The 23,919-nt window shown below is 37.6% G+C and overlaps 1 protein-coding gene across 10 annotated transcripts in view; it reads right to left on the bottom strand.

The window, feature by feature from the left end:
• MPDZ (multiple PDZ domain crumbs cell polarity complex component) overlaps positions 1 to 23,919 on the bottom strand; it is a 96,311-nt gene that overhangs the window by 19,210 nt on the left and 53,182 nt on the right. For 5 of the 10 annotated variants that reach the window (XM_085306975.1, XM_085306982.1, XM_085307016.1 and 2 more), the window contains 8 exons: positions 21,992 to 22,190; positions 18,942 to 18,983; positions 14,498 to 14,602; positions 13,089 to 13,184; positions 12,333 to 12,510; positions 10,026 to 10,136; positions 2,636 to 2,798; positions 1,795 to 1,991 (listed from right to left, as the gene is read on the bottom strand). In XM_085306975.1, coding sequence (XP_085163101.1) covers positions 1,795 to 1,991; positions 2,636 to 2,798; positions 10,026 to 10,136; positions 12,333 to 12,510; positions 13,089 to 13,184; positions 14,498 to 14,602; positions 18,942 to 18,983; positions 21,992 to 22,190 — 1,091 coding nt within the window. Of the gene's footprint in view, positions 1 to 1,794; positions 1,992 to 2,635; positions 2,799 to 5,429; positions 5,502 to 6,676; positions 6,779 to 9,416; positions 9,501 to 10,025; positions 10,137 to 12,332; positions 12,511 to 13,088; positions 13,185 to 14,497; positions 14,603 to 18,941; positions 18,984 to 21,991; positions 22,191 to 23,919 lie in introns of all 10 variants that reach the window. The other 5 variants (XM_085307052.1, XM_085306990.1, XM_085307034.1 and 2 more) reach the window with 5 other exon arrangements.

Raw genomic sequence — 23,919 nt, 5'->3', positions numbered from 1 at the left:
TTGACCCTACAGTCATTGTCTTCACTTGACAGAGCAGACTCGCTGAAACCCCTTGATGCTCATGTGATTCAGATACGATTGGAGATAGCAATGTTTGCAGAATTAGGCCATAATTTACTCACACTGGAGATATTAACATGAGTTTGCAGAATCAGGCCATAATTTACTCACATTTTATTAATTACATTTGCTCTTGCAAATGCAAAGCTGCAGTGGAAAAGTCTGCTGTAAGAATGGGGAAAAGACTTGGAAATTACAGATGGACCTACAGAGAGAAAATAGTGCAACGCACACCGAGGTACTACTAATAGACACAGACAAGTGGTTAACCAAAAGTCTGTAGGACCAACACAAGCAATAAAATCAACAGTGGGCTGAATACAACAGCAATCCTTCAGCTCCCATGCAGACGGCATCTAATAGGCATTACTATAGGGATACCCAATCCTTTCATTCACACAGGAGGCGATAACCCAGATGCAGCAGTACTTCTGGTGTTCATATGTACTTGTGAAGGACCGTGATCAGGAAAAGCAGCTAGTGATGGGGCACAGCCACCACCGTTGACCAACAAGGACTTGTGAATGCAAGCAAGTTCAGACTATCCCTCCTCAAAGAGTGCTCAGGCTGAGACATCTCTTAGCATCATCTTGCATATTTATAGTGTAGACAGTAAGCAAGGGATTACTTGAGAACTGGCTCAGGCTGTTTGTGTTTCAATGAGTTCTGAGGATACTCGGCATCTACAGCATTAAGTTTTTTTTTTTTTTTTTTTTTTTTAAGGACTTTTTAACTGACTTAAGAGATCCTTTTAGCAGATCACACTGAACTTGCAGCTTGCAAGTCCCTCTGTGCAGCTGGATCGACAGAGCTACAAATTCTCTAGCTTTTCTCCTAGTCTGCACATGCCAGTCCATATAGGTTGTTCTTCCAGGGTCTCCCTCATGCTTTGTTGAATTTCACCCTTTTTTCAGTGTATCATCTCCCAGTGCATCCCTGCAAACTTCTAAACACAGTTTTGAAGTTACATGGAGTATCTCCATGTGAGTAACATGCTACCTACTGCTCTGGAGAGAGTGAGTAAAGTAACAGCAAAGAATATACCTGCAAATATCATAACTGAACTGAGGTAATATTAAAAAAATTCATCTTATGCTCATATAAACAGTGAGAATGCTAGATGTGCATTAAGCTCGTGGGTCTCTTCATGATATGATGAGGGAACAGCCTGAACGTGTTATGCAATCAGAGTCCATGATACAAATGGATCTGTTCCTGATTTCCCTTTTTTAGTTTCCATTTTATACAGTACACAGCATATATTCTGTATTACCACACTTTCATTAGACTGATCTGTAGTTAGAAAGTCTGTAGAACTCCACAGGTGGCTGGATGAACAGGCTGCAGTGTTTCCGTGGTCCACAGTGCATTCCCCTCCCATACATCTCCACAATACAAAAGCACCTGTCTTCACCCATTTTTAGCCATTTTAAATGTATACATACATGCACAAACACATATATATACACATATATACATAAAATATATGTATATATGTGAGTATATATGTATATACACACCTATATATACAAATATATATAAAATCCCAACTGCAATTATCTGACACACATCGGAATGAAAATTTGGTATCACGGTGTTATCAGGTTGGGTAATTTGGGTTTTCAAGGTCATACAGTTCACTGAAGAACACAACATATTGCACCATTATTTTATTTCTGTTTTGAATCATTTCTCTTTAATTTTTGAGATTCAGGACAAGCTGCAAGAACTCACCTCTAGTAACTCATCTGCAATCTGTAACCTGCCATCTTTGCCAGCTGCTCCAACTGGATCAATTCCCACTATAAAGACACTCATCCTGGATCGATCTTTGTTACCAGCAAGACTAAGTCCCAGACCCGTCCTTCCTTTTTCCAGCTCAATCATGTGTAGTTCCCCAGGTAAATTTCCATAGCGCTGCACGATCTTTTCTAAATGTAAAAATCAGAGGTTGGATTCACATTAGAAAGTTTCACCAGTCACCTGAAGAGCCAAGGTCAGTCTCCAACATGCACTACTTAAGAGTAGAATCCCAAACTGGGGATGAGAAATTTTAAGCGTACAGCAGCACACTTTCTTTTCAGCTAAGCCTTAGGTGATTTATAATAGTATTCCTAGTCACTTGTTTTCCTTCTATCCTTGGAGGAACTGAAGCTTCTCTTAAAAAAGAAAAAAGAAAAAAAAAAGAAAAAAAAAAAGAAGAAGAAGAAAGAACTTACATTGAAAAGCAGTGATTTCCATTGTAATGGCACTTTCAAGTAACAGGAACAATCTTACATCACTGCTATCAGTTATCTAAAGCATAGTGAAATTCTTCAAGTAGTCCAACATGTGAACAGTGAGTCTGGTCCACTGAGGAACACAGAGATTACAGTGCCCTCTACAAGAGCAAATTAATCTAACATTTCACTGTATGCATCTGACCACACACAACTAAATGCTGACAGCAACACTTAACACCCAAACCACAAAGCATACAAAAACAAAGTAGTTCAAAGTAGACCCCCCATATCTTCTGCTATATGGCTATTTCAAMGCTGAATATTTCAAAAATTGTAACAAAGGATAGACTTACTCCAGCTGTAACCAAACTCATCCTCTTTCTCCACATCCTCTGGGACTTTGCTGGAAGATGACTGTGCAACATCACAGCTCATTCCTGAAAATGCTGAAGGAGGGGGCAGAGGCAAGTTACAAAATGAAGTTTTTTCTGGCTCTGAATCTGATTGACTGGATGCCTGTGGAGAGTAAGAAAAATGCAATGACTAAGCACAGGGAGACGCTGTGTAGGGCAAACTAGTATACAAAAATRTCAAAATGGCAATGACTACGGCTTTGAAATTCAAATACCAAGTAGCAGGACTTCTAAGTGAAAAACACAGCACAGAAAGGCTGCAAGAGATCAAAGACGGAAACAAACACTAGGCAAGGCAAAAAAAMCAACTTCACTCCAAAATGTACTTTGAAGCAAACAGAACTGACAAYGAAAGCCCAATTCAGTAAAGTTTTATGTGGCCACTTTACATCTCTGAAAAAGTCTCATATGAAGGCTCAAGAATTTTTTTTAGTGTTATATTTACTGAAGAATTTTATTTTACTTTTAAAAGCCAGTAAATGTAATTTCTTCCTGTGATACACTTTGGAAGCATGTAGGAAGAAAGAGAAAGGAAAAAARAACTAAGTAATTTTAAAAACTCCTCCAGTCAAGGAGAATAATTGGAGTATTAACCGAAAGAAAATTTAAATACAAAATAAAACATATAACTGAAAAAAAAAAATCACAGTAATTGGACTTCTTCAGTCTTATTTACTGGTTTCCTATAAGCTRCATGGGGGAGATCAAATAAATAAAATGACAAAAATACTTTTGGTCTTGATATGTGCAATTTTCTTCAYGTTTACAAAAAGCCCAAAGTATAAGCACATACGAATACTGTAATATAATGGTTGAATACTTAAATCCAACCTCTATCAAGACTCCAGTCAGGTCAGTTTCCCTGGGGAATATGGGAACATGGATCCGGATCAAGGATTTGGCCAAGTGTCACTAATTTTCACTTTTCGGCTTGCTCAGTACCATAAACAAGAGTAAACATAGGGGCGAGAAACTCATGCCTGAATATCATCATTCAGAAGCTAATCCAAGCCCAAGAGAATTTCACTTGCAATAACAATTGTTGATGTAAACAATATCAACCTTAGRTGAAAACCAAAAGCATTTTTCAAGGACTAGGATTTTCAGGTATTGTCCTGCTTCCTAGCAGTTTTATCGTTTCATTTTTCAGTACCTCAGTTAGCAAAACTTTGAACACAACACTTCAGATGGCAGCTCTGGGAGCCAAAAACTGAGACACTTTCTTTGGTCTAAACAACAGTGAAATGGATAACAACATGCGCTCTGGATGACATCAAAGTTGGGCTGTATGTCAGTGCAGCTTTCATGTGAAGGTTTTGAGAGAACAAGAAATTCTCCAATTTAGTCATACTGCGATTTAAGAAAGTTCTCATCTCTCAGGGGAAATAAGCTACCTTCATTCTCTGTGTACTCCAAAGATATAAAGAAAATGCAAATGTCCTATTTCAGTTCYCTTTTTCTGCTTCTGGTTGGAAAAGATTTTCCCCTTATTCAAAAACTTCCTCTAGGAAATTAACTAAGAAGTCAATAATTGCAAAATCCAAGGGAAATGTTAAAATGGCATCCAAGGCAATGGTTTACATTAAAAATGCCATGTAAATGCCATATGAATTTTTGTATTGTTGTATCAAAAACAAATTTTTGTATTGTTGGTCTGTGCTTCAAATCTGTGGGTCACATAAACAAGTCATAGCACTCAGTTAAGATATCTTACGTGACTGAACTTGCATGTTGGAATTATTTTACAGTTYATGCAAATAATATCCTAAAATATGCTAATAGTTACAGCATAGTTTTTAAATAAACCTCAACTGAAGCAGCAGAATTATAGCAAAGACATTTTTACCCATTCGAATCAGAGCAGGGTGGAAACCAAAGTTCAAGACATCTTTTCATTATCAAAAATTCATGTATCCAACACAGAGAAATGGCAGAATATTACCTCAAGAAGGTGAGAAAGGGTGAGTTAGTTCTATAAATGCACTAATTTACCAGACTGCTTCCTAGAGGTTTAACTCAGAACTAATTAATGTACAGAAAGAAACAAGAAAATACAACGTGTGAACAGACCTTACTGTAGTGTATGTGTTTTAAATTCAAAATCGATACACTACTCTGGAACTCTGGAATATCTGTAAGGTGTGGACATATAGCTACACCTGACAAATAATCCCTTATCAGCTGCAGCCATCAAAATTTCATTGATGGAAAACATGCTTCCTTCCACACCTCCGCACAAACACACATAAATTTGAATGATTTACGTTTAAGGAAATGCTGAAATGGAAATAAAAGCAAGGCTCTTTTGTGAGAAGGGTAAAAAGGCTGTACCTGCGTTCAGCACCCAGTCTGCCACGCTGCACTTCTGGCAGCGGACAGTGGCYCCCTCTGTTTACACACACATAAGACTTTTGCTCCCTGAATCGGGCCATGTTCAAGGAAAACACCATACCGTTTTAACTTATCAAATATTTCCAACGTGCCATGACATAATATTTCATATTATGCCATTTGAAAGGCAAGACATCAGACAGTACATGAACTCTTTGGCTGCCAGGGTCGCTCTGGTCACAGCCAAGCGGRTATTAAAAATGTCAGCAAATCTGGAGCACTTCTACTTTCAGCATAGGAGGTACACGTGGAAGAAGGAGCAGCACTTTGGAAGTTATCACACGCCATACACAAATGCACAGCACACACAGGGTACGACCCACTCACTGGCATCAAGACAAACCTTGAACAGTGTGGGAGCAAAAGGGTTAGCTGGGGAACAACGGAAGGTAACCCTAACTGGATTCGATACCTCCTACAGCAACAGAAAACAGCAATCCATACATCACAGTATCTTCGGCAACACAGAGTGGTATTAATGAACAGCTTGGCTTAAATTATAGATTAACTCAACTATCTGCAGACAATTGTTCAACTACATTTATTTAAGGAGTTAAGAATGGTGATTCAGCAAAGTATCCTACTCTGCATATCTAAATCTTAGTCCACTCCTGCAGAAGAAGTAGGAGAGAAGGCAAAAGGCCATTCTTATCTGATTTTTTTAAAAATATAGCTGTAGAGAAACTGCCAAAAACGTAAGGTTTTCTCTATAAATATGTGAAACTTTTTCCCAAAATACTTCTGAAAATACAGAAAATAAGCCATCATTCATGTTATACTTTATGTTACTTTTATGGTACTTCCTCTCCTCACAACTGTAAAAAATATCGATACAGATTTCAAAAATACACATACAGCTATGCAGCACATGTCATAAACGTTCTTTATGTATTTGAGACATCTGACATACTGAATCATTGAAAAAATGAGAGGGTACAATAACTCTGAAGATGTAGAMGCAACTAGGAACTACTGTATTAAATCAGAAATGCATGCACATAAGAACTCAGCCTTTATTCATATTGTGTTAGAGACCAGTTTCCCGATACAAATAACATGCAGTAAGCACTAACCACAAAAGAACAGAATCTAACATTTTTCAGATTTCCAAAGATGTCAGCATCCTGTTCAAGGGGCATCAAAAGAACTTCCAATAAGCAGGGGGGAAATATTTTCACCATTATCAAATGAAAGCTTTCAAAAAAAAAAAATTTTTTTTTTCATGCAAAGTAAGAGAAATCATAGCTGGAAAGTCCTAACCACAAAAACGAAAAATAAAGTATACAACAGCAAAATATCTCACACTGATGAGGGATCATTTATGCTCAGGTGGAAACTACTCCTTCAGCAGTTCTGAATAGCTCAGACTGAGTAGTCATGATTAATGGAGCTGATATATTTTTTTTAACTTCTTCAAAACTTTTCCATGCTGGTGCCTGATCTGTATCTTTTAAACTCACTACACAGACTTTCCATCCTCATCAGCAGAGTATTCTATCCAAATTYGGTTTAAAAAAACAAGCACAGAGAGACACAAATGATGAAGAAGCACATATATAATGTTCGGCAAACAGTCTGTCATCATCAAACCTTGTTAGTGTTGAACTGAGAAGCATCAACAAACGGGTTAGTGCTGCTGAAGACGGCTGGCCTACAGAAAAGATTGTTCTGCAGGAAAGCCAGGGAGGGGTTCTAAAAGGAAAACACAATAGAAACTAAGCAAAAATTTTAGATTAAACCTTTGGGATTCATGAAACAAACCGTACTTATTTTGTTGTCTGCGCTAAATGAAAAAAAAAAGATCCACTTCATGCACTTTGCTACAGATGCATGAACACAGGTAAAACTGCATTTGCTCTGTGGCTATACTAGCCGTGCTAAAGGGAGAGCGGACAAAAGCACTGACCCTCATACCTGCCCTAGCCCACCAACCATAAAGTCTGAATAACAGAAAATTTACTTCTTATGATATCTGCAAAATTTTGTCCAAGAATCTCAGCACAGGGAACTCTCTTATACATTGACATTAATAACTACAAAATTGCGGATTCTTGGACCAGAATAAATGTAATTCTTAGTGATAACCCAGCACAAATTTTAGTTTATTTTTTAAATTTCAGATTAATTCTCCATTTTTGAATTACCTTATGTGGTGACATACCAGCAGTGTATGTTTCAAAATAGAAGGTTTAGTAGTGTTGGATAACTTTATAAATTACCTTCATGATACCTCTGACAGATCACTTTGTATGCGTGAGCATGTGTGTACAGTTTATAGCTTAGTAAAATAAAACTCTCTAGTCCTTAAAAAGTACAAAGTGCTTGCTTAATATTATCATGTTACTTAACATCAAAAGTGTTTTAGTATTTAGAAAAAATCGAGGATGCAATTTGAATTTTCATATTCCCAGTGCAGTTCTTGCAAAGCACTCTTTCAAGATCAGATTTCCTTTGAACAAACTTATTTACTTGAAAGAAAGAGCGAATAACCCTGATATAAGTAAGTTGGAAAGAATGTCAAATGAATACTTAAAATAATTTCTGAAAAGAATGTGTTTTCTGGTTATTGCCTGAATGTGTCTTTGCTGTAATGTTCCTTAATGCTGCTGGAAAATAAGTAGAATAAGTAGAAAATAATGTAAAAGGCTTGCTACACCAACTAATAAATTTAGGAACGTAATCCAGATATATATGCTATTTAAAATTTTCTTGAGGCTTTTTTTCCCCTTTTTTAAAATATTCCTGAAAACAGATGTATTCTAAATATTTATTCTCAAGTTTTATTTTGCAAAACAAAAACTAATATCATTTCATAAAACAATATCTTGGTTCCACCACACCTTTAGTACCGAGGAAGTAAAGCTGTAAAGCTGTGCATGAACAAGATTTCATCACTGACCAGTCACTCAAAGACAACAGGCAAAGTTTTCTCTACACAACAGGATTTTCTACTTATGTACACAATTCAAATTTCACTTCGTCTTGCATAAAGACAGTCTTGGAGAAGTGATTTATGAGTAAAATGATCTATTACGCTTTAACTATCACATTTGCCATCTGCATAAAATTTTAAACTGTAACTTGATGGAATGTTATGCAAAGAAAAAAAAGCATCACAAATATTTTGCATAAAAACAGTGAAGTCCTAGKGAAACAGAAAACAGATAACCACAGTAGTTCAAAATCTTCATGTTTGGACACGATGGCATAGCACATATGAGACAACTGCTAATTTAAATTTCTACCCATGCAACTGTATTGTGTTAATTGGGACTGCTTAACTTTATGAACTATGGAGCACTTCAGTCTGCTGACACAGGTATATTGTATACAACATGCATGAAGCAACTTTTCTTGCACAATTTAGGAGAAGCAAAACAAGTACAAAAATAAAGCGTTTTTTACTGATTTTTGCAAAACTTTTTTTTTTTTTTTTTTTTTTTTTTTTTTTTTTTTTTTTTTTTTTTTTTTTTTTTTTTTGCATTTTTCACAAATGTGTTCAGGTTGCTTAGGTACCAGAAGCAAGCATTTTGCAAAGCATAATACTGTAGCCCTACAGATCGTCTGAGACCATAACTCCAGTGACAGATTAATTCTTACTTAGAAATAAACAGAGCAGTATCAACACAGATTTGATAAATAACTGCTTGCAATCAAAATTATTGAACTAGTTTCTCACAGCAACACAGCTCATTTGCATTATCTTGGCCATCTGCTGTACGCTTAGGCCCATTTTACTTACAGCAGCCTGAATGGAGGAGGAAAAAAAAGAAAAGAATAGAAAGAAAGAGAATATGACTCATTAGCAGCATGTCACTTGAAAATGACTGCCTTACTAAATACATAGCAGTACCATATTTACAGCTACTGTTTGCAGGCAGCTAGCTGTCTGGGTGACTGCACATGAATGAAGGCAGGAAATTCCCTTAAAGATCTTATTATAAAGTACAGATGCAGGTTTCAGAAAACGAAGACAATAAAAATAATGCTGTTTACAAAGATCACAACACAAAGCATGTATACAGTAAGAGCATTTGCAATGTTTCTGCTTACAGGGAAACAGAAGTTTGTTAATAAACAACCAAGAAAAAACTAACAAGCTTAACAAGTGGAAGAAAGAGAGAACAAAATGCAATTAAAAATAGCAAAGGAGAATTCTCTAAGTAAGAAAAGTAAGTTGTGATAAAGTAATGGCAGCTTTCACATCCCAAACGATGGTCTGATTATTYGGTAATGGTAATTTTGCTCACATCACAGCAAATACAAAAGCCATTCCAGCATCTCAAGTATCAAAACTAACATTCAACAAATTTTTTTCATGCAACTTTACCTGAGATGATTGATGGTAAAAGGGGTTAGTAGGTTTCTGCCCACAGGGAGCAGAAGCTGAAGAAGGGCTATAAAGAGACTCTGGCTGGGGAACAAGAGTTATGAGACAACTAGTAAATAAACATGCAGATTACACAGACTCTACAATGAGGAAGTTTAGTTTCAAGTGATGCAAGCAACTCTATTAAAGCCCATTAGCTTGTGTCTGCAATGTCCATGCAGCTTAGTGACGGAAAACTTCCGTGTACTTCTAAGTCCTTTCATTAATGTCCAATGAATATTTTAACAGGTGTTGTATTTCTGCATGCGCTCCTCAGACATGCTGTCAATTGCTAAGAGTTGATTTTAGTTAGACTCCTACTCCGCCCCCCAAAAAATTATCATTCTTGAGGCTTTTCAAAATAGTTTGAGGACGGCGTGCTGGAGGGTAATTCCAATTCCAAATCGATTTCATTCTAAATGGAAATAATACTTAAATCAAATCTTTGTTCCTAGAATAGCTGAGATGGAAGTTTCAGGATTAAATATCCCATTCCCAAACACCACCACCTTGACAATTATTTAATCTATTACTACATATTATGTCTCTTTCCATATTTTTCATGCTTACCCTTGGTCTGCTTATAATGCTTTGTACCATAAAGACTACAGGATTGCCTGCCTTCCGTATGGCTTCCACAGCTTGTTCGTGGCTGGCATCTCTGAGGTCAATTCCATCCACCTGTAATTGGAAGTCCTCATCTTATCATCACGAGAAGCTAACAGTATTACAAATCAGGTTTGGGTTTTTATCTGTGAACTTTTATGGAAACCTAAGCTCAAACCACTGTATTCAGTGGAGAGGTTTCTGACCTGATCTGGCCTGAAGTGGAGCCAAGTCTGCACATACAGGATCGAGATTTACAAGAGCGCTGAAGGGACTTCCAATAGTCCCCTTCTACTCCAACTGTAACTGGGATGGTTCCTTGCCCAAAATCAAATTTCAGGTTTTAAATATTCTCAAAGGTTTTCAAAACAGGTTATTCAACCTTCTTGGTTCAAGCTCCATAGGTTTTCCCACAGGCAATGTGATACAAGAGAAACAACTATACGAGAACAGTGATAGCATTTGCCAAACACTGCTGCAAGTAAATCCCATCTCAGAGTAAATTACCTCTCCAGTACATCCCAACATTTAACAAAGTGAAACTTGTAAGTGCTGGAGGATCTTTCACTTAGGGTATTATGTCAGCATATAGTACTTTTTTCCTTGCTTTTTTTTTTTTAATAAACAGCTGTTTGACATTTTCCCCAGAATTTATTTTTTTAAAGCTGAAAAGCTCTCTCTCTTCTTAAAGAAAGCATTTACAAAGGATGGCTAAGAACAAATTTTTTGTTCTTGTTGATTCTCTTGGTACCTTCCTATGTATTTGTGTGTAAAATACTTTTTCTTGCTATCCAGGTAAGAATCGTGTTATGTTGAGGTTAGCATCAGAAAAGCATTCTCACAGTGACAACAATAAAAGCCAGAAGCTAACATAGGTTATTTGTTAGTGGCAATTCTTGCACAAGAAGTTATACAATGAGGGTTACCTCTGCCTCTTTAACTGTATAACTCTATCTTAGGCTTAACCATCCAATGTAAAATAAGGAGAGAAAGAAATTATCTGAAAGAGAATATTCTCAATCTAGGAAATGAAGAGTAATGTTACAGTTTTCTGACTTCCCCTGTCTGAAATACTATGTACATTAGCAGAAAGGAAAGCATAGCTACCATCTCAACTTGAGAAACGGAAACTATCCATTCAGAAACACTCATTCAGTATTAATTATTATTTTTGCTCACTCACTTTCACTTCTGCAAGCACCATTAACAGAGACAAATGCTGCATTCATAAAAATCCAGATATTCAGTTATAAGGAGTATTTTTTATCTTTGTGGCCATTGAGCAAAATTCCATCTCTGAATCTGCTGGAAGCTCTTCCATCCTGTCCTAGAAAGTGCTGCTTATTTTTCTGCATTATTTCAAGGTCTTATATTTAGATCTTGTATCAAGAATAGTTGTACACCACCAGTTTGAATGACACAGTGTAAAGTAGGCTCACTTTCTTTCAGAGGAAGAGTTACATCTCCACCACCTGGCTCAATACATTTGCACTGGTGGAGCCAGCTAACAACATCCAGGAGGGAGAAGAGGAGAGCAGCTCCTAGCAGCCTGATGATGGAGATGGGGTAATGTTTGACTTACTGCAAACCATCTTGGGAAAGACAAATTCCTTTCAGCATGCTAATTCACCAATTTCCTTGAACAAGGAAGTTGAAATAACTGTAAAAGCAAAGAACTGGCTAAAAAGGAGATGAGAAATCTGTACAAATTGCTCTCTGCAACACCATTGGTTTATCTGTCCTCTGTCATGGATACATACTCTCAGCTTCCCTGCAACATCCCCCTATCAAATTCAGTTACCCTCATGTCAGCAGGAAAAAGAAAGATTAATTCTTTAATTCCTGCACAAGGTGAGCAAGAATGATGGGATTAGAGTAAGATTTAACAGCGAGATAAGCTTGGCATTCCTTTGCAAGACTTCCCACTCTCATTCCATTGTTGCTCCTATCCAGTATGCACTGGTAGAACTCCTTAGCTTTACCAGAATAAGCTTCTTCCTGGGCACTCTGGCTTCAAAAAGAGATAGGTAGAGCCACAGGCTGAGTAGACTCCATGTAAACACGGACAGCCACCTATACTGCAGAACATATATACAACCTAAAGCTATCGGCATGCAAGTATCAGCAGATGGTACTACAGTGTTTATAAAAAAATGTATGGCTCAAGTGCTGACTGCTGGAGCAGCTACACAGTCATCACCTCAGGACCGAGCATCCATCTCAGTGACTCCTGAGATGCAAGGGGTGTTGCGAGCAAAAGGAAGCTGGTACCTCCACAATTCGATCTCCGGTTTTCAGTGTGCCATTTTTGCCTGCTGGGCTGTCTTCCAGGATGTGTTTGATAAAGATCCCCCTCATCACTTCCCCATTACTCAGGCGGCTCCCCATCCCTCGCCCACCAACGATGCTGATCCCCAGTGACTTGCCAGGCTCTCTCCAAAGTTCAACCCTGTCATGATAAAAATAAACACAAGAATAAGTGAAAATCTACTGCGTTATAATAATGCCCTCTCTACTCTGCCTTCCACCTATCTGTACACTTTTTTAAAAAAGCTGTTCATGAATATCTCTTCACGAATAACTCATTCATGAATAGCTCCCCTGCTTGAGCAGAGAGGTTGGACCAGATGGTTTCTAACCTCAGTGATTCTGCGATTCCGTAATTATTCCTGGAAAGTTTTTCGTCTTTCAGTGGGAGTTATTTATTCAATCTATAATTGTGTCTACTGTCTCTCATTTTATTTTGGCTTCTAATTAAACCTTTGAATGCTTCTCCTCATCTCTTCCTATGTGATCTCATAGATACAGTCTATAAAGATGAGTTACCAAGGCAATCAACAACTTGTTAGATTGCAGAGATTTAGCCCAATGACAATAAAAATCAACACTGAATTACTCTTGCAATGCATGATACATAAGTGCACTATTTCTGTTGTTTTCTTATTCTTCTTGAAATAGTTTCACAAATTTTTGAACTTCTGGAGATGAGATTTTACACACTCACTGTAGAACTAGATCTGCACTTACTTTCTGGGCTGGTTCCAGTTACTGAAAGCTGCATTTTGAAGTTCACTTTCTTCTCCCTCCCCCTCTTCACGTTCTGGAAGTTCTGGAATTTCTCTGCTAATAAACAGGAATATACAATCCATTTTTAAAATGCCAATAAAATCAGTAGATTTCACAGCAAAATTTCATGTATTGGACCATACTGCCAGTGCTAGAATTTGTGTATTACTTGTAAATTGCAGTTATGATATGAATAAAAGAACTCTGTAGGTTTCCACAAGACACAAAAATACATACCACTAAAAGAAGTTTTTTAAACAAAAAAGTTGAAATCCACTTGAAAGTAATTTTAAGTATTTAAAATGCATTAGACCCATATTTACCCCTCAGTGTTCCCTTATGTTACAAGAAAACCTAAAAAATATTTATAGTACAACTGCAAACTATCTAGAGACAGCAGTCATGCAGTAGATTTCCTTATAAGCAGACTGCTCAAACACATATTGCATTTAGGAATTTCCCTTCCCCTTGCCTCTGTAATTAATTTTTTTAATCAAGTGACACCTAAAGAACAAAGGAGACTGCATTTTGCTTACTGTTTCCAAAATGAAAGGAAAAACAACAGCAGTGCTCAAAAACAGTTAGTGCTTTGGAAGATTTATTTCAGGTAATTAGAAAGAATGCTTATTAGGAACTATCGTGTGCATACTCTAAAAATCAAGTGTCTTCAAAGTGCCCACACAGCAGATCACAAAACTGGACAAAAAAATTATTAGTCATTTTGAGTATCTTGGGTTATAGCTGTAATGAATTCCTGAAACCAAAGGAAAAGGACAGCACAACTCACACTTTTCAGATACAGTCTGGAGAAACAACCACTACTAAACTCTCATGTTGCAAGGACTGAGTATGCATGGTCACATATAAATCAGATAGCTTCACCCTTACAATAACGTCTATGGTCTAACATCCTATTTGACGGAAACATATATTTCTATTGTTCATCAGATTTCATATTAGGATATCATATCAGTATTTTTTCCTATTGTTTTCAGATAACCTGTTAAAAAAGTCTAGGAGAAATTAATGAAGAATACCTGCACACAGTCTGCATATTTGACAGAAAATTTATCTGTGCAAGTAAAAGAAATAAAAGTCTATCAACATAGAATTTAGGAGAAATTTAGGAAGAAACAGCATATAATCTCCTTAATACATATATCAAACGTCTATGGAGTTTGCTACCCAAAGCAAAAATTGAATTCTCAACAATTGTTCATTGTGATGTCTGCTGGTCTGAAGAAGATCATTCATCTTTCAAATCTTCTAAATCAAAGCTTATTTCCTTGAGAAGAACGATGCAAAGTTTACCAGTATATGGAAAAAGTTAAACCAAAGAGACTCATCAGGAGATAAGTCTTTTGACTCACTTGACAGCATGTGAAGAAAAAAGATCAAGTGGCACAGCTCCCTCTGTCTGTTGTCCTAAGCTGGCTCGGTACTCTTCTAAATTTTCTGCTGCCACATAGGTAATACTGTAAAAAACAGAACACGATTAAAGTAACATCAGAAGTGCTGGTCCTGCCTTTGGTATGAGAGGAATGAGTATATGAACGCCACTAATGACTACTTCATACGCAAGTGACTCGAAAGCCACCATGCTGGTATCTTGGGAATATGAAACTATACACAACCTGTGTGACTTTGACACAAAGAAGCATCTATGATCTAATTAGTAGCTGAACAGCATGCAATTTATTTAGGGTTCACCACTCCACTTCAAGTAAATGATGCCTGGACAGTAACGAAGCACTGTTGAGATAGCCCTGCTGAAAGGCACATTCAAAACAGAGATACTTCGTGCACAGAAAAACACTGAATGATCTGGGAGGTGTGCATTCCACATGCTGGCTGAAAATGCTTCTGGAAGTCAGAAGGCAAATTTTGGATATGTTTTAGATTTTGGTGAAGAACACTCTATGGATTTGGACATACAGATATTTTACAGCACATCACCAAAGCTGCAGGGAGCAATCCACTGCCTGTACTCAGATCCTTCCTACCAATTCATTGTACACTTCCAGTCAGCTTGGGATAAGCAGACAGTCACGTTTCACTGGCCAAATGACATGCAGACTCCTAAAGCCCTGGCATAACCTAGTCATAACTGAACACCAGAAAAAGATTTGGCACAGAGATACAGAGAGAAGGAAGAATAAGACACGAGAAATCTTTCTTAAAAAACTTCCCTTTAGCTACAAAAGGACATCATGATCAAATTGAGGACCTTTAGATAAAGGAAACAGTTTACTACTAAAAAAAGTAGTTTAACCAACATTTGTCGTGCCAAAAATCTTCAGTTGTTTGACAAACAGCTTAGCTAATAGTTCCAAGTCTGTCAAGAAGGTTGAAAAAAAAAGCTCAACAAACAGGATGTCCTCCCATTCAGCATATCATTGAAAAAAATACGAGCCTATTTCCCTACAGAACAGGTAGGGCAAAAAAATGTATCTTCCCCACTTCACAGAGATATGGAAAACACTGAGGATCCTTCAGCTTAGAGGTTGCTTGCTTACGGCAGCCCTTCTCCTGTTCATCATTGTCTGAAACAGCCAATGATTCATTCTGCCATTGTTTTTTTGCTGAATACAGCAAGTGACAGAAAGCAGAGTAAATAAACTTTTATATAACTAATGCTCTCTCGTCTTCTTCATCCATGCCCAAGCATGTTCCCTATCTCCCTTCATAGCCACCATATCCTTGAAAAGGGCAGCAGATAGCTATTAAGACTGTATAGTCCCTATATATTACCACTTGCTTTTTTTCTCTTCCTTGAAATCTATTCCCTCTTCTGCCTTAGCCTTTTTTTCAAACACAAGAGCCACGTATTCAGTGTTTTCATTCTGAAATGCTCAGAAGGTAACACACAATAAGAATTAGTCAACATATGGTCACTGATTTTTATCTATCTTTCCTGAGGATAAGCCAGAACACACAACAGCACAACATACCTACTCTATCAAGCCTAAACAGTGAAATGGAGAGGACTAAGAGGGGAAAGAATGGAAATGATGATTTTAGAAATAATCTTTGAAAAGTTCTTTGGGTTTTGAGAGTGACTATAACTGCTCATCAGCCATCTCCAATTCTGTACATGTTTAATGTGCTATGTTAAGCTCATAAAACTCTCACAGGGACAAATGCTACTACAGATGTTCCAACCCGTAAGCCCATAAGATTCTTGCCATTATAAATGCTACTAAATGTGCAAATTGCATTTCAATGAAAGAAAATGCATTACTCATCCAGTTACGTTCACCTATCCTTCAAATTTATCAATTTTCATCCCATAAAAATAAGTAGGAAATAATACATTTTCCTCTGAAAGGCAACTGCAATGAAGACATCAGAATTGCAAGCAATGTTTCTGCTGGCTGGAGCATCTCCTTAATGCTAAACTGTAGCTTGAAGCTATTGCTCATAGCAGAGAAAAGAGAATGGCAGGCTCTTAAATGGGAAACAGATGCACCACGGCTCAAGATTCAGCCCAGATGAGACAGTAGGGAGTGACTGCTGATGGGAGGGTATCCAGCACATTTCAACTCTTGCCCAGTCCTTTTGTTCAGGGAGCACAAGGCAAATGATTTTGCTGGGTCCCAAGGTCCAAGGGTAGTAGCAGTCCTTCCCCCTCACCCTCATCCATGCAACATTAGCATGAGGGCTCAGCTAAAGCGGAGGGGTGGGGGGGGGCATATGCTCTCCAACAACTGGGACACCTCATAGATTAACTGTATCAGTGAATAACTGACATTGTGCTAAGTAGGGTATTTGAAAGATGCAGCTCAAAAGATGCTTCAAAGGGGCCTTATATATTACTGAGTAGGAGCTCCCCACAACTCTGTTAGGTAGATATCTGTATTGCGCAGTGCACAGAAACTGAGAAGTAAAGTAGTTCACTCTGCCCATTTTCAACCTGGCCATCTAAAACTGAGCAGTTGAATTACCTAATTAACTTCCATAGATAGATTCAAGTTTGGATTGTACCACCGGGAGCTATTAAATTTTAGCTCTTCTGAGAATTACTTTATTCGTATTTTAGTGTTTTATCTATATACGTAACTACCTAGTTTTAAGCAAAGGAACGTTCCATTTATTTTAGCTGTTTGTTCTTATCTGCAAATAAATGTCAACAATGCTTCATGTATTTCACATATATAACCCAGAATATTTACTTGAATATTGAAAAATATCATAAAAAAGAAAACTAAATTACACAGTCTGTTTCTTGCTTGCTATTTTCCCAAGTTTAGTTAATCGGACAGGTTTCCCTAGCTGCTTTTATTAGCTATCTTACTGATATGACAGTCAGCCAGAAACACCTTCTCTCTCTCCTCTGCACATTATTACTGAAATGAAATGAATACACAAAGCTAGCTCTGCTGAAAATTAGAGTTTTAGGGAGTGTGTTCAGTAGAAATTTATCTGTGCTGAGTGGCTGTCTCTCCTGCACATTATTACTGAAATGGAATGAATACACAAAGCTAGCTCTGCTGAAAATTAGAGTTTTAGGGAGTGTGTTCAGTAGAAATTTATCTGTGCTGAGTGGCTGTCTCTCCTACTCCATTTGTTAGGCTCCTTTCTGTGAGATACAGTAAAATCAGATTGTACTAAAGCCCTTGGATTTACCTTGCCCTTGGTTTTCACATCTGCCAAGAATTTGTTCCTTTTCTAATATTTGGATATAACTCTCACAGCTATGAAGTTTGTCTCTCATAGCTCATAGCTATCACAGCTTTCTTCTTGGAGGTCTCAGCAAAGACTGAAGATACCAGGCATGTCCCTACCCTGCTCAGGGCATGCCTCCAGACAGACCTCTGTGCCAGCCCCCTAACAGCGAGGGTGTGGGCGTACTCACTACTGCCTCAGGGGAAAAAACAACCTGGGCACCTGGCCCAGGATCTGCTTTAAAACACCACAGGAAGGAAAGAAAGAAAAGAAATGCCAGGAAATAGGGAGGAAAATAGAGAAAACAGAGGAAACAAGTAAATGACTGCTTTACTACTGTGCTGCATTTCTTATCTGCAAGAGAAGCTAAGATTTAACAGCTTCAAGGGAAAGTATATGCAAAGTTGACCACTTCTGCTCTTTCATAGCTGYTCAGCTTTAAAGAGAAAGTGTTGTTTCCTTTTTTTGAGAGATACAAACCCCCCAGCCAACAGAGATACGCACTAGCAGTGAAAGCAGTGACAATGAAACACCACGTGGTGAACACACGAAAACGTCTTGTGAACACAACACTGCATGCAGCACAGAGGGAAGGAACATTTGTCACATGCTAGACTGAACAGCCACACAGAAACCCCTGAAACATCAACAAACCAAATAACGAAGTACATAAAATGTTCAGGACAAATTACTGTCATTAGCACTTAAGATCTAATTTGAACCTTTTTATACGTGACAAAAATAAAATGTAAGTAGAGTGCCACAGAAAATATGACACTGAGATTAATCCAGATATCAGTACATCATGCTCATGCCAATTCTAGCAGTGAACCGTATACACACACACACACGTGCTCCGAGCACATCTGGGATGGTTAACATAGACAAAATTAAAAAATATAATTTTCTTAGAATAGAGGTGATTTCATTCCAGTTTTAGGAAGCATGCTCCAATCCTCATATTTAAAGCCATACAGACTTGTAGAAGCATACACACCTACATACACACACACACACAAACACACACCCTGAATATGTACCTATATCTGGATATATCCCTGACATTGTGGATGTCGTAAAAGCATGAAATGATTTTACAGACAAGTTGCAACACAGAGCCGTAATGAGTTGTGAATCACCAATACTCACACATAAAAGAGGGCCTGATCATCAGCAGGTGCTGGAGAAGATCTAGAATGTGAAGCATATGATGCAGCATCTTTTTACAATGGTGTTAACAAATGTCAATGTCTCATGGTTGAAAGTGTGAGGCATAATTATGTAGTTAAAATATCGTAGTTAAAAGTTGGAGCTGCTTTTTTTTTTCTTTTTGCTTTCATCTTTTTCTTTTCCTTATTTTCTCCCATTCCACCTCCACTYTGTCTACATCTCCCCCAGAAAGCATTTGTACCTTATTAGTGTCTATAACAGTGATTTTTAACAAGCATGGAAGAATTGAATTGCAATGAATACTGTACTCCTTGATCAGGAATTCATCCCCACACTTTAGGTTAAGGCAGGTGAATTCTGATTCAGCTCAGCGATTATCTTGCAGATGTTACAAGCAGCTGCTGCTGAGCACAAACCCCTGGCTGTTCTTGCAGAAATAGAAGAACTCCTGGCAAGGTGGAGTGAGAAATGAAACATACTGCTTTCTAGTAAGACCACACATCTAGTTTTCCACATACAAAAATAAAAAATTAAATACATAAATCTGGAACTCAGATTGCTGGTCCTTGAACTATTAAAAATCAAATTTCCTTGAATAAAATAAAACAAAGTTTTATGTTGCAAGTAAAAATGGTTTGATGTTTGCTCAGAAAGTAACATTTGCCACTGAATATACAATTTTGAAATTAAAATACTTCTGCCGAATCACCCTTTGGGCCATTCTGGAACCCAAAAATACTCAGCTTAACAGTTGAGGTCTCAACCTTGAAGCTCTGTATGATAAAGAGGAACAATTACCAAGGTGGTCACATCTGATGGTTGTGCACTTTTGTTTCCCCATGATAACACCACAGAGACCCAGTTTTTGCTTTGCTTGAAAGGTAAACCCTTAAATCACAGAGACTTCCTGCATGGTGGTACACCATGTTAGTTCTGCAGCAGGAGGTGTGTATTTTAGCCTTCTGAGTAAATAGGAATCGTAATAGTGTTCCATACTTCCAAATATCCAATATGGGGCACATTTTTGGAGATCTGTATCATAATATGTTTCTAGGATCTTGTATTACTCTTGAAAGTACAAATTAAAGAGAACTTCAGTCATGTTGACAGAATAGCTTTCTACCAAAACTATGTAGTCCAAAAGTTTTGTCTATATTCTTGCAAGCTTTGGAAGCTACCAAAGGATTTGGTCTTTCATTTTTTTGAAATGAAGAAGCTGGCTTCATTTTGAACCCCTATCACAGGAATGCACTGAAAAATATAAAGTGAAAGACAAAAATCTTTGACAGAATTTGATGGGCAACTGCCCTTTTCCTGTGAGATCTCTCAGAACAGTGGTGCTTTTTCCCAGAACAGCTGAATACTTCATGTCTTAAGATGAGATTTTGGTCTTCCAGAGCTATCTGGAAAAAGACTATGACTACAAACAAAACCTCTGTTCACATAGTTTAAAATGTAGCAGCTATAAAAAGATAAGCACAACTAATGAACACATCTGTGTTTGACTGCATAACTTTGGCATTAATAAAAGACTTCTCACAGAAAAATGGTGCTGTTGCATTTGTCTATCTAAGCAGACATACACGCACATGCACACGCACATACTAAGTCAATTTCAGTAACAGCAGTGGGAATTATAATGCAGTTTGACAGCTTGGAATAATATTCAATTTCATGTTTTATCACCACTGACTCACTCATGTTTGTGAAAGCACTGACAATAATGTAATTCRTTATCTGAGCATATTCCATCATTTAAAGAACTTTAAATCCTAAACACATGACAGCTATGTGGTAGACAACTAAACCTACAGCCCACAGTGAAGACTCCCTGCATAGCTGTTCCCTCAAAAGCTAGACCTGTTCAAAATTAGAATAGTTTGAGGGTAAGAAGGGAATGTTGTGCAGCCCATTTTATTATTAGAAACTACATGATTACCTGCCACTTGGACTGAGCTGCTCCTTTTCAAGGCCGCTCTCCTAAGTAARTAGAGGCTTCTAGTACAGATAGCTCTAGTAATGTCACCAGCAGACCTGACGCAATCATGCTACCATGGATTTCACAAAAACAGCTAACTGTTTCTTTGAGCTATAAGTCCAGCATTTATGGATCAGGAATACTGTCCACACACTTAGGAATCTGATCTTTCTAAATTGTGTGCACGTTGGCAAAGTTAACTCCATAACCTAGGAAAGCTAGAGAAAAAATCACTTTAAAGAAATGTTAAAACTTTGTAAGTTGATAGAACTCGAAGAAATTTTAATCATCAAAAAGTGGATTTTTCAAGTCTTCTTATTAAAAAATGAAAGTTTTAAGAGGTACTCTGAAGAACAGACATTTGCATAATAGAACAACAGCTCCTTTGTATATAGTAGTAAAAACTTGGAAGTGACTTCACAGAACAGATTGTTTCTACTGTTTCTCAAAGATGTACTGAAAAATTTATAAACATTATTTTTCTGCATTAACATCAAGTGTCATACTTTCTGTCTGGCAGTCAAAAAGAAAATCCATTAGAAAGATATCCATCAAATAAAATCATTTGTGCAATGGCCAGGACAGTTCATGTTTCAGAAACACAAATACCTAACCAAAAACCTTACTTTTTTTAGAAGAGTCATACTATGAATGCCACATGTCATACCACTGACTGCAACTCTCTAGCAATGACAATCCTGGATCAAACAGTCTGATTTTTGAAAAAAAAAAGAAAAAAAAATTCCAATCAAATCCATATTAAATACTCACAATTATCCTATTCCTTCAGTAAAGCCAGTCAAGATAGCAGTGACAATGATAACTAATGGCAGAGGCTTTTTTAAAGCCATCCAAAGCCTGTTACACAAATGATTTTCTCCTTCAAACCCATGAAGCTGTAATTTGAAGATGAATTATCCACATGAAGTTGTAATTTATAGGTGAATTCACATTGTAAAAGCAAACAAATAAAATTCTGATTTAAGATATTTACAGACAATTTTAATTATTAGCCTTTTTCTACCATAATTCATATTTTAGCTTCACCTACTTTATATCTGGTCCAATGAGTGAATGCCTCCTTAGCATAGCCCGTGCTTGCGCATTGGTTAAGTTAGAGGTTGATTCTTCATTAATAGACAGGATACAGTCCCCCACACCAATCCGTCCGTCACGACTTATCGAGCCTCCGTGGATGACGCTGCGGACTATCATTCCTGAGCCATCTTTATTGGAACTTACTGTCATCCCTGTAGTGAAATACGCAGGCAACAAACAACAGTTAATCCTCATCTTTATAAAAGTCAAAACATTCTCTACTGCTTTGAGTTTCAAGGGAGAGAACATAAACTGAGGTGAGAAAGTAAAAGCTAGCCAACCAACTTGCCAGTATCAGCAAAGCTATTGTGCATTGCTCATGTTCTCCTTGCATTTCCTTCTTCCCAACAGGAGACAGGAGATACAAAGCATAGCCACAATTATCAAGCTTAATATAAGTGTATTAATGCCTCCTTCTCCCCCCCCCCCAAAAAAAAAAAAAAAAAAACAAAAAAAAAAAAAAAAAAAACAAAGCTGTGGAAAATTTAAGCCAAAAAAGCCTCAAATAAACAAACAGAAAAAGAACAAATAGATCTCAACACAATGAAACTGATTCTAAAACCAGTTAAATTCACCACTCTTCTGTATGTTTCACTGAGTTCATATTTCACATTTTGCTGTGCTTTGTGGGGCTTCTGTTTCGAAAGAAAAGAGGGAGGTAGATAAGGACAGAGAAGAGTACACCAAATAACCCAGCTGCATTGCATACCCTTTGTCCCTGGTGGAAGGCCTGAATCAGACCCCATCAGAGACAGCAGTGTCTTCCCAATGCCTGTGGGTGGCCCAGAAGAGCATCCTGACTTCTGCAAGAGCCCACACACTACCAAAGGATACAGCATATCCTTGAGCTACCCAATGATCCTTCCTATGGCACAGCAGTGCAATGCTTCTCTAGATGTACACACCATTTAACGCCACATTCTTTCCTCTAACACGAAATGAGACAGAAACACGCTTCCTCCCCCCCCTTCATCCCCTTTTGGKTCTGACCTACTCTTAGCACAACGTTTCACATGTCTTTGTGAATTTTCTTACATGCATGAGTTCCAACTGTTATTTTCAGGGCAGTTGGTGCTCAAGAAATAACACTGATGACAGCTCTAGGAAAAAGTGCCTTTCCCTAGCCAGACAAGCAAAAGGTACCTGCAAGGACAGCAGAGCCTTCTCCTCTCAATAGTTTTGGGCTTCTATTGTCTTAATTTCACAAAAAAAAAAATGTTATTCTTTTTTGTGGAGTGACAAACACAGAAACTGTCCCTTAGTAACAGTATCAGGCAGCTGAAAAAACAGTGCATCACACAGCAAAATTTCCTGGAGAAAGAAGCAGGACAACTCCACCTGTGTTCTCCTGGTTTTGCAAGTAAACACATATAGAACTGTGCTATCAGGGTTTGCTAACTTGATGCAGACCTCTACCATGTTGTCCAGGCTGTGAATGGAAGGAGAAGGATCTCCAAGGTGATAGCTACCCACAGCAAAAGCTTCCAGGACACTCATTACGAAAAAAAATAGATATATATATATATAACCATCTATATGCATACATGGCTACAGAAGACAAAGATTGAACACATCACTCTATAAACATACTTTGGGAGACCGACTACAGAATATGAACTGGCTGAGTAGGTTTTAGAAAACAGCTCTAACTGTCAGAGCACACAAACTCAGCCAACCATAAAAACATCTGCTTCTGCATCTGTCTGAGAAAAGAAAATACCGTAATCTTAGAAAACAACACTAATATTCACTTGTGCTTTTTAGGACTCCTTCCAGAAACTACAGAGCTTTTACTGGTCTTGGCTCCCCACATCCAACTGCAGCTGAGACCAGCGTAACTGTCAAGCTATAAAAAGAAGGTGGCCCTGACTAGCAAGGAGC

This window comes from Rhea americana, unplaced genomic scaffold (assembly GCF_003343005.1).
Source record: "Rhea americana isolate MKP2758 unplaced genomic scaffold, rheAme1 scaffold_103, whole genome shotgun sequence".
In the NCBI taxonomy this organism is placed as follows: domain Eukaryota; kingdom Metazoa; phylum Chordata; class Aves; order Rheiformes; family Rheidae; genus Rhea; species Rhea americana.
Note: the sequence above shows the minus strand (reverse complement) of the source record. Positions and strands in the feature narration are given on the sequence as shown.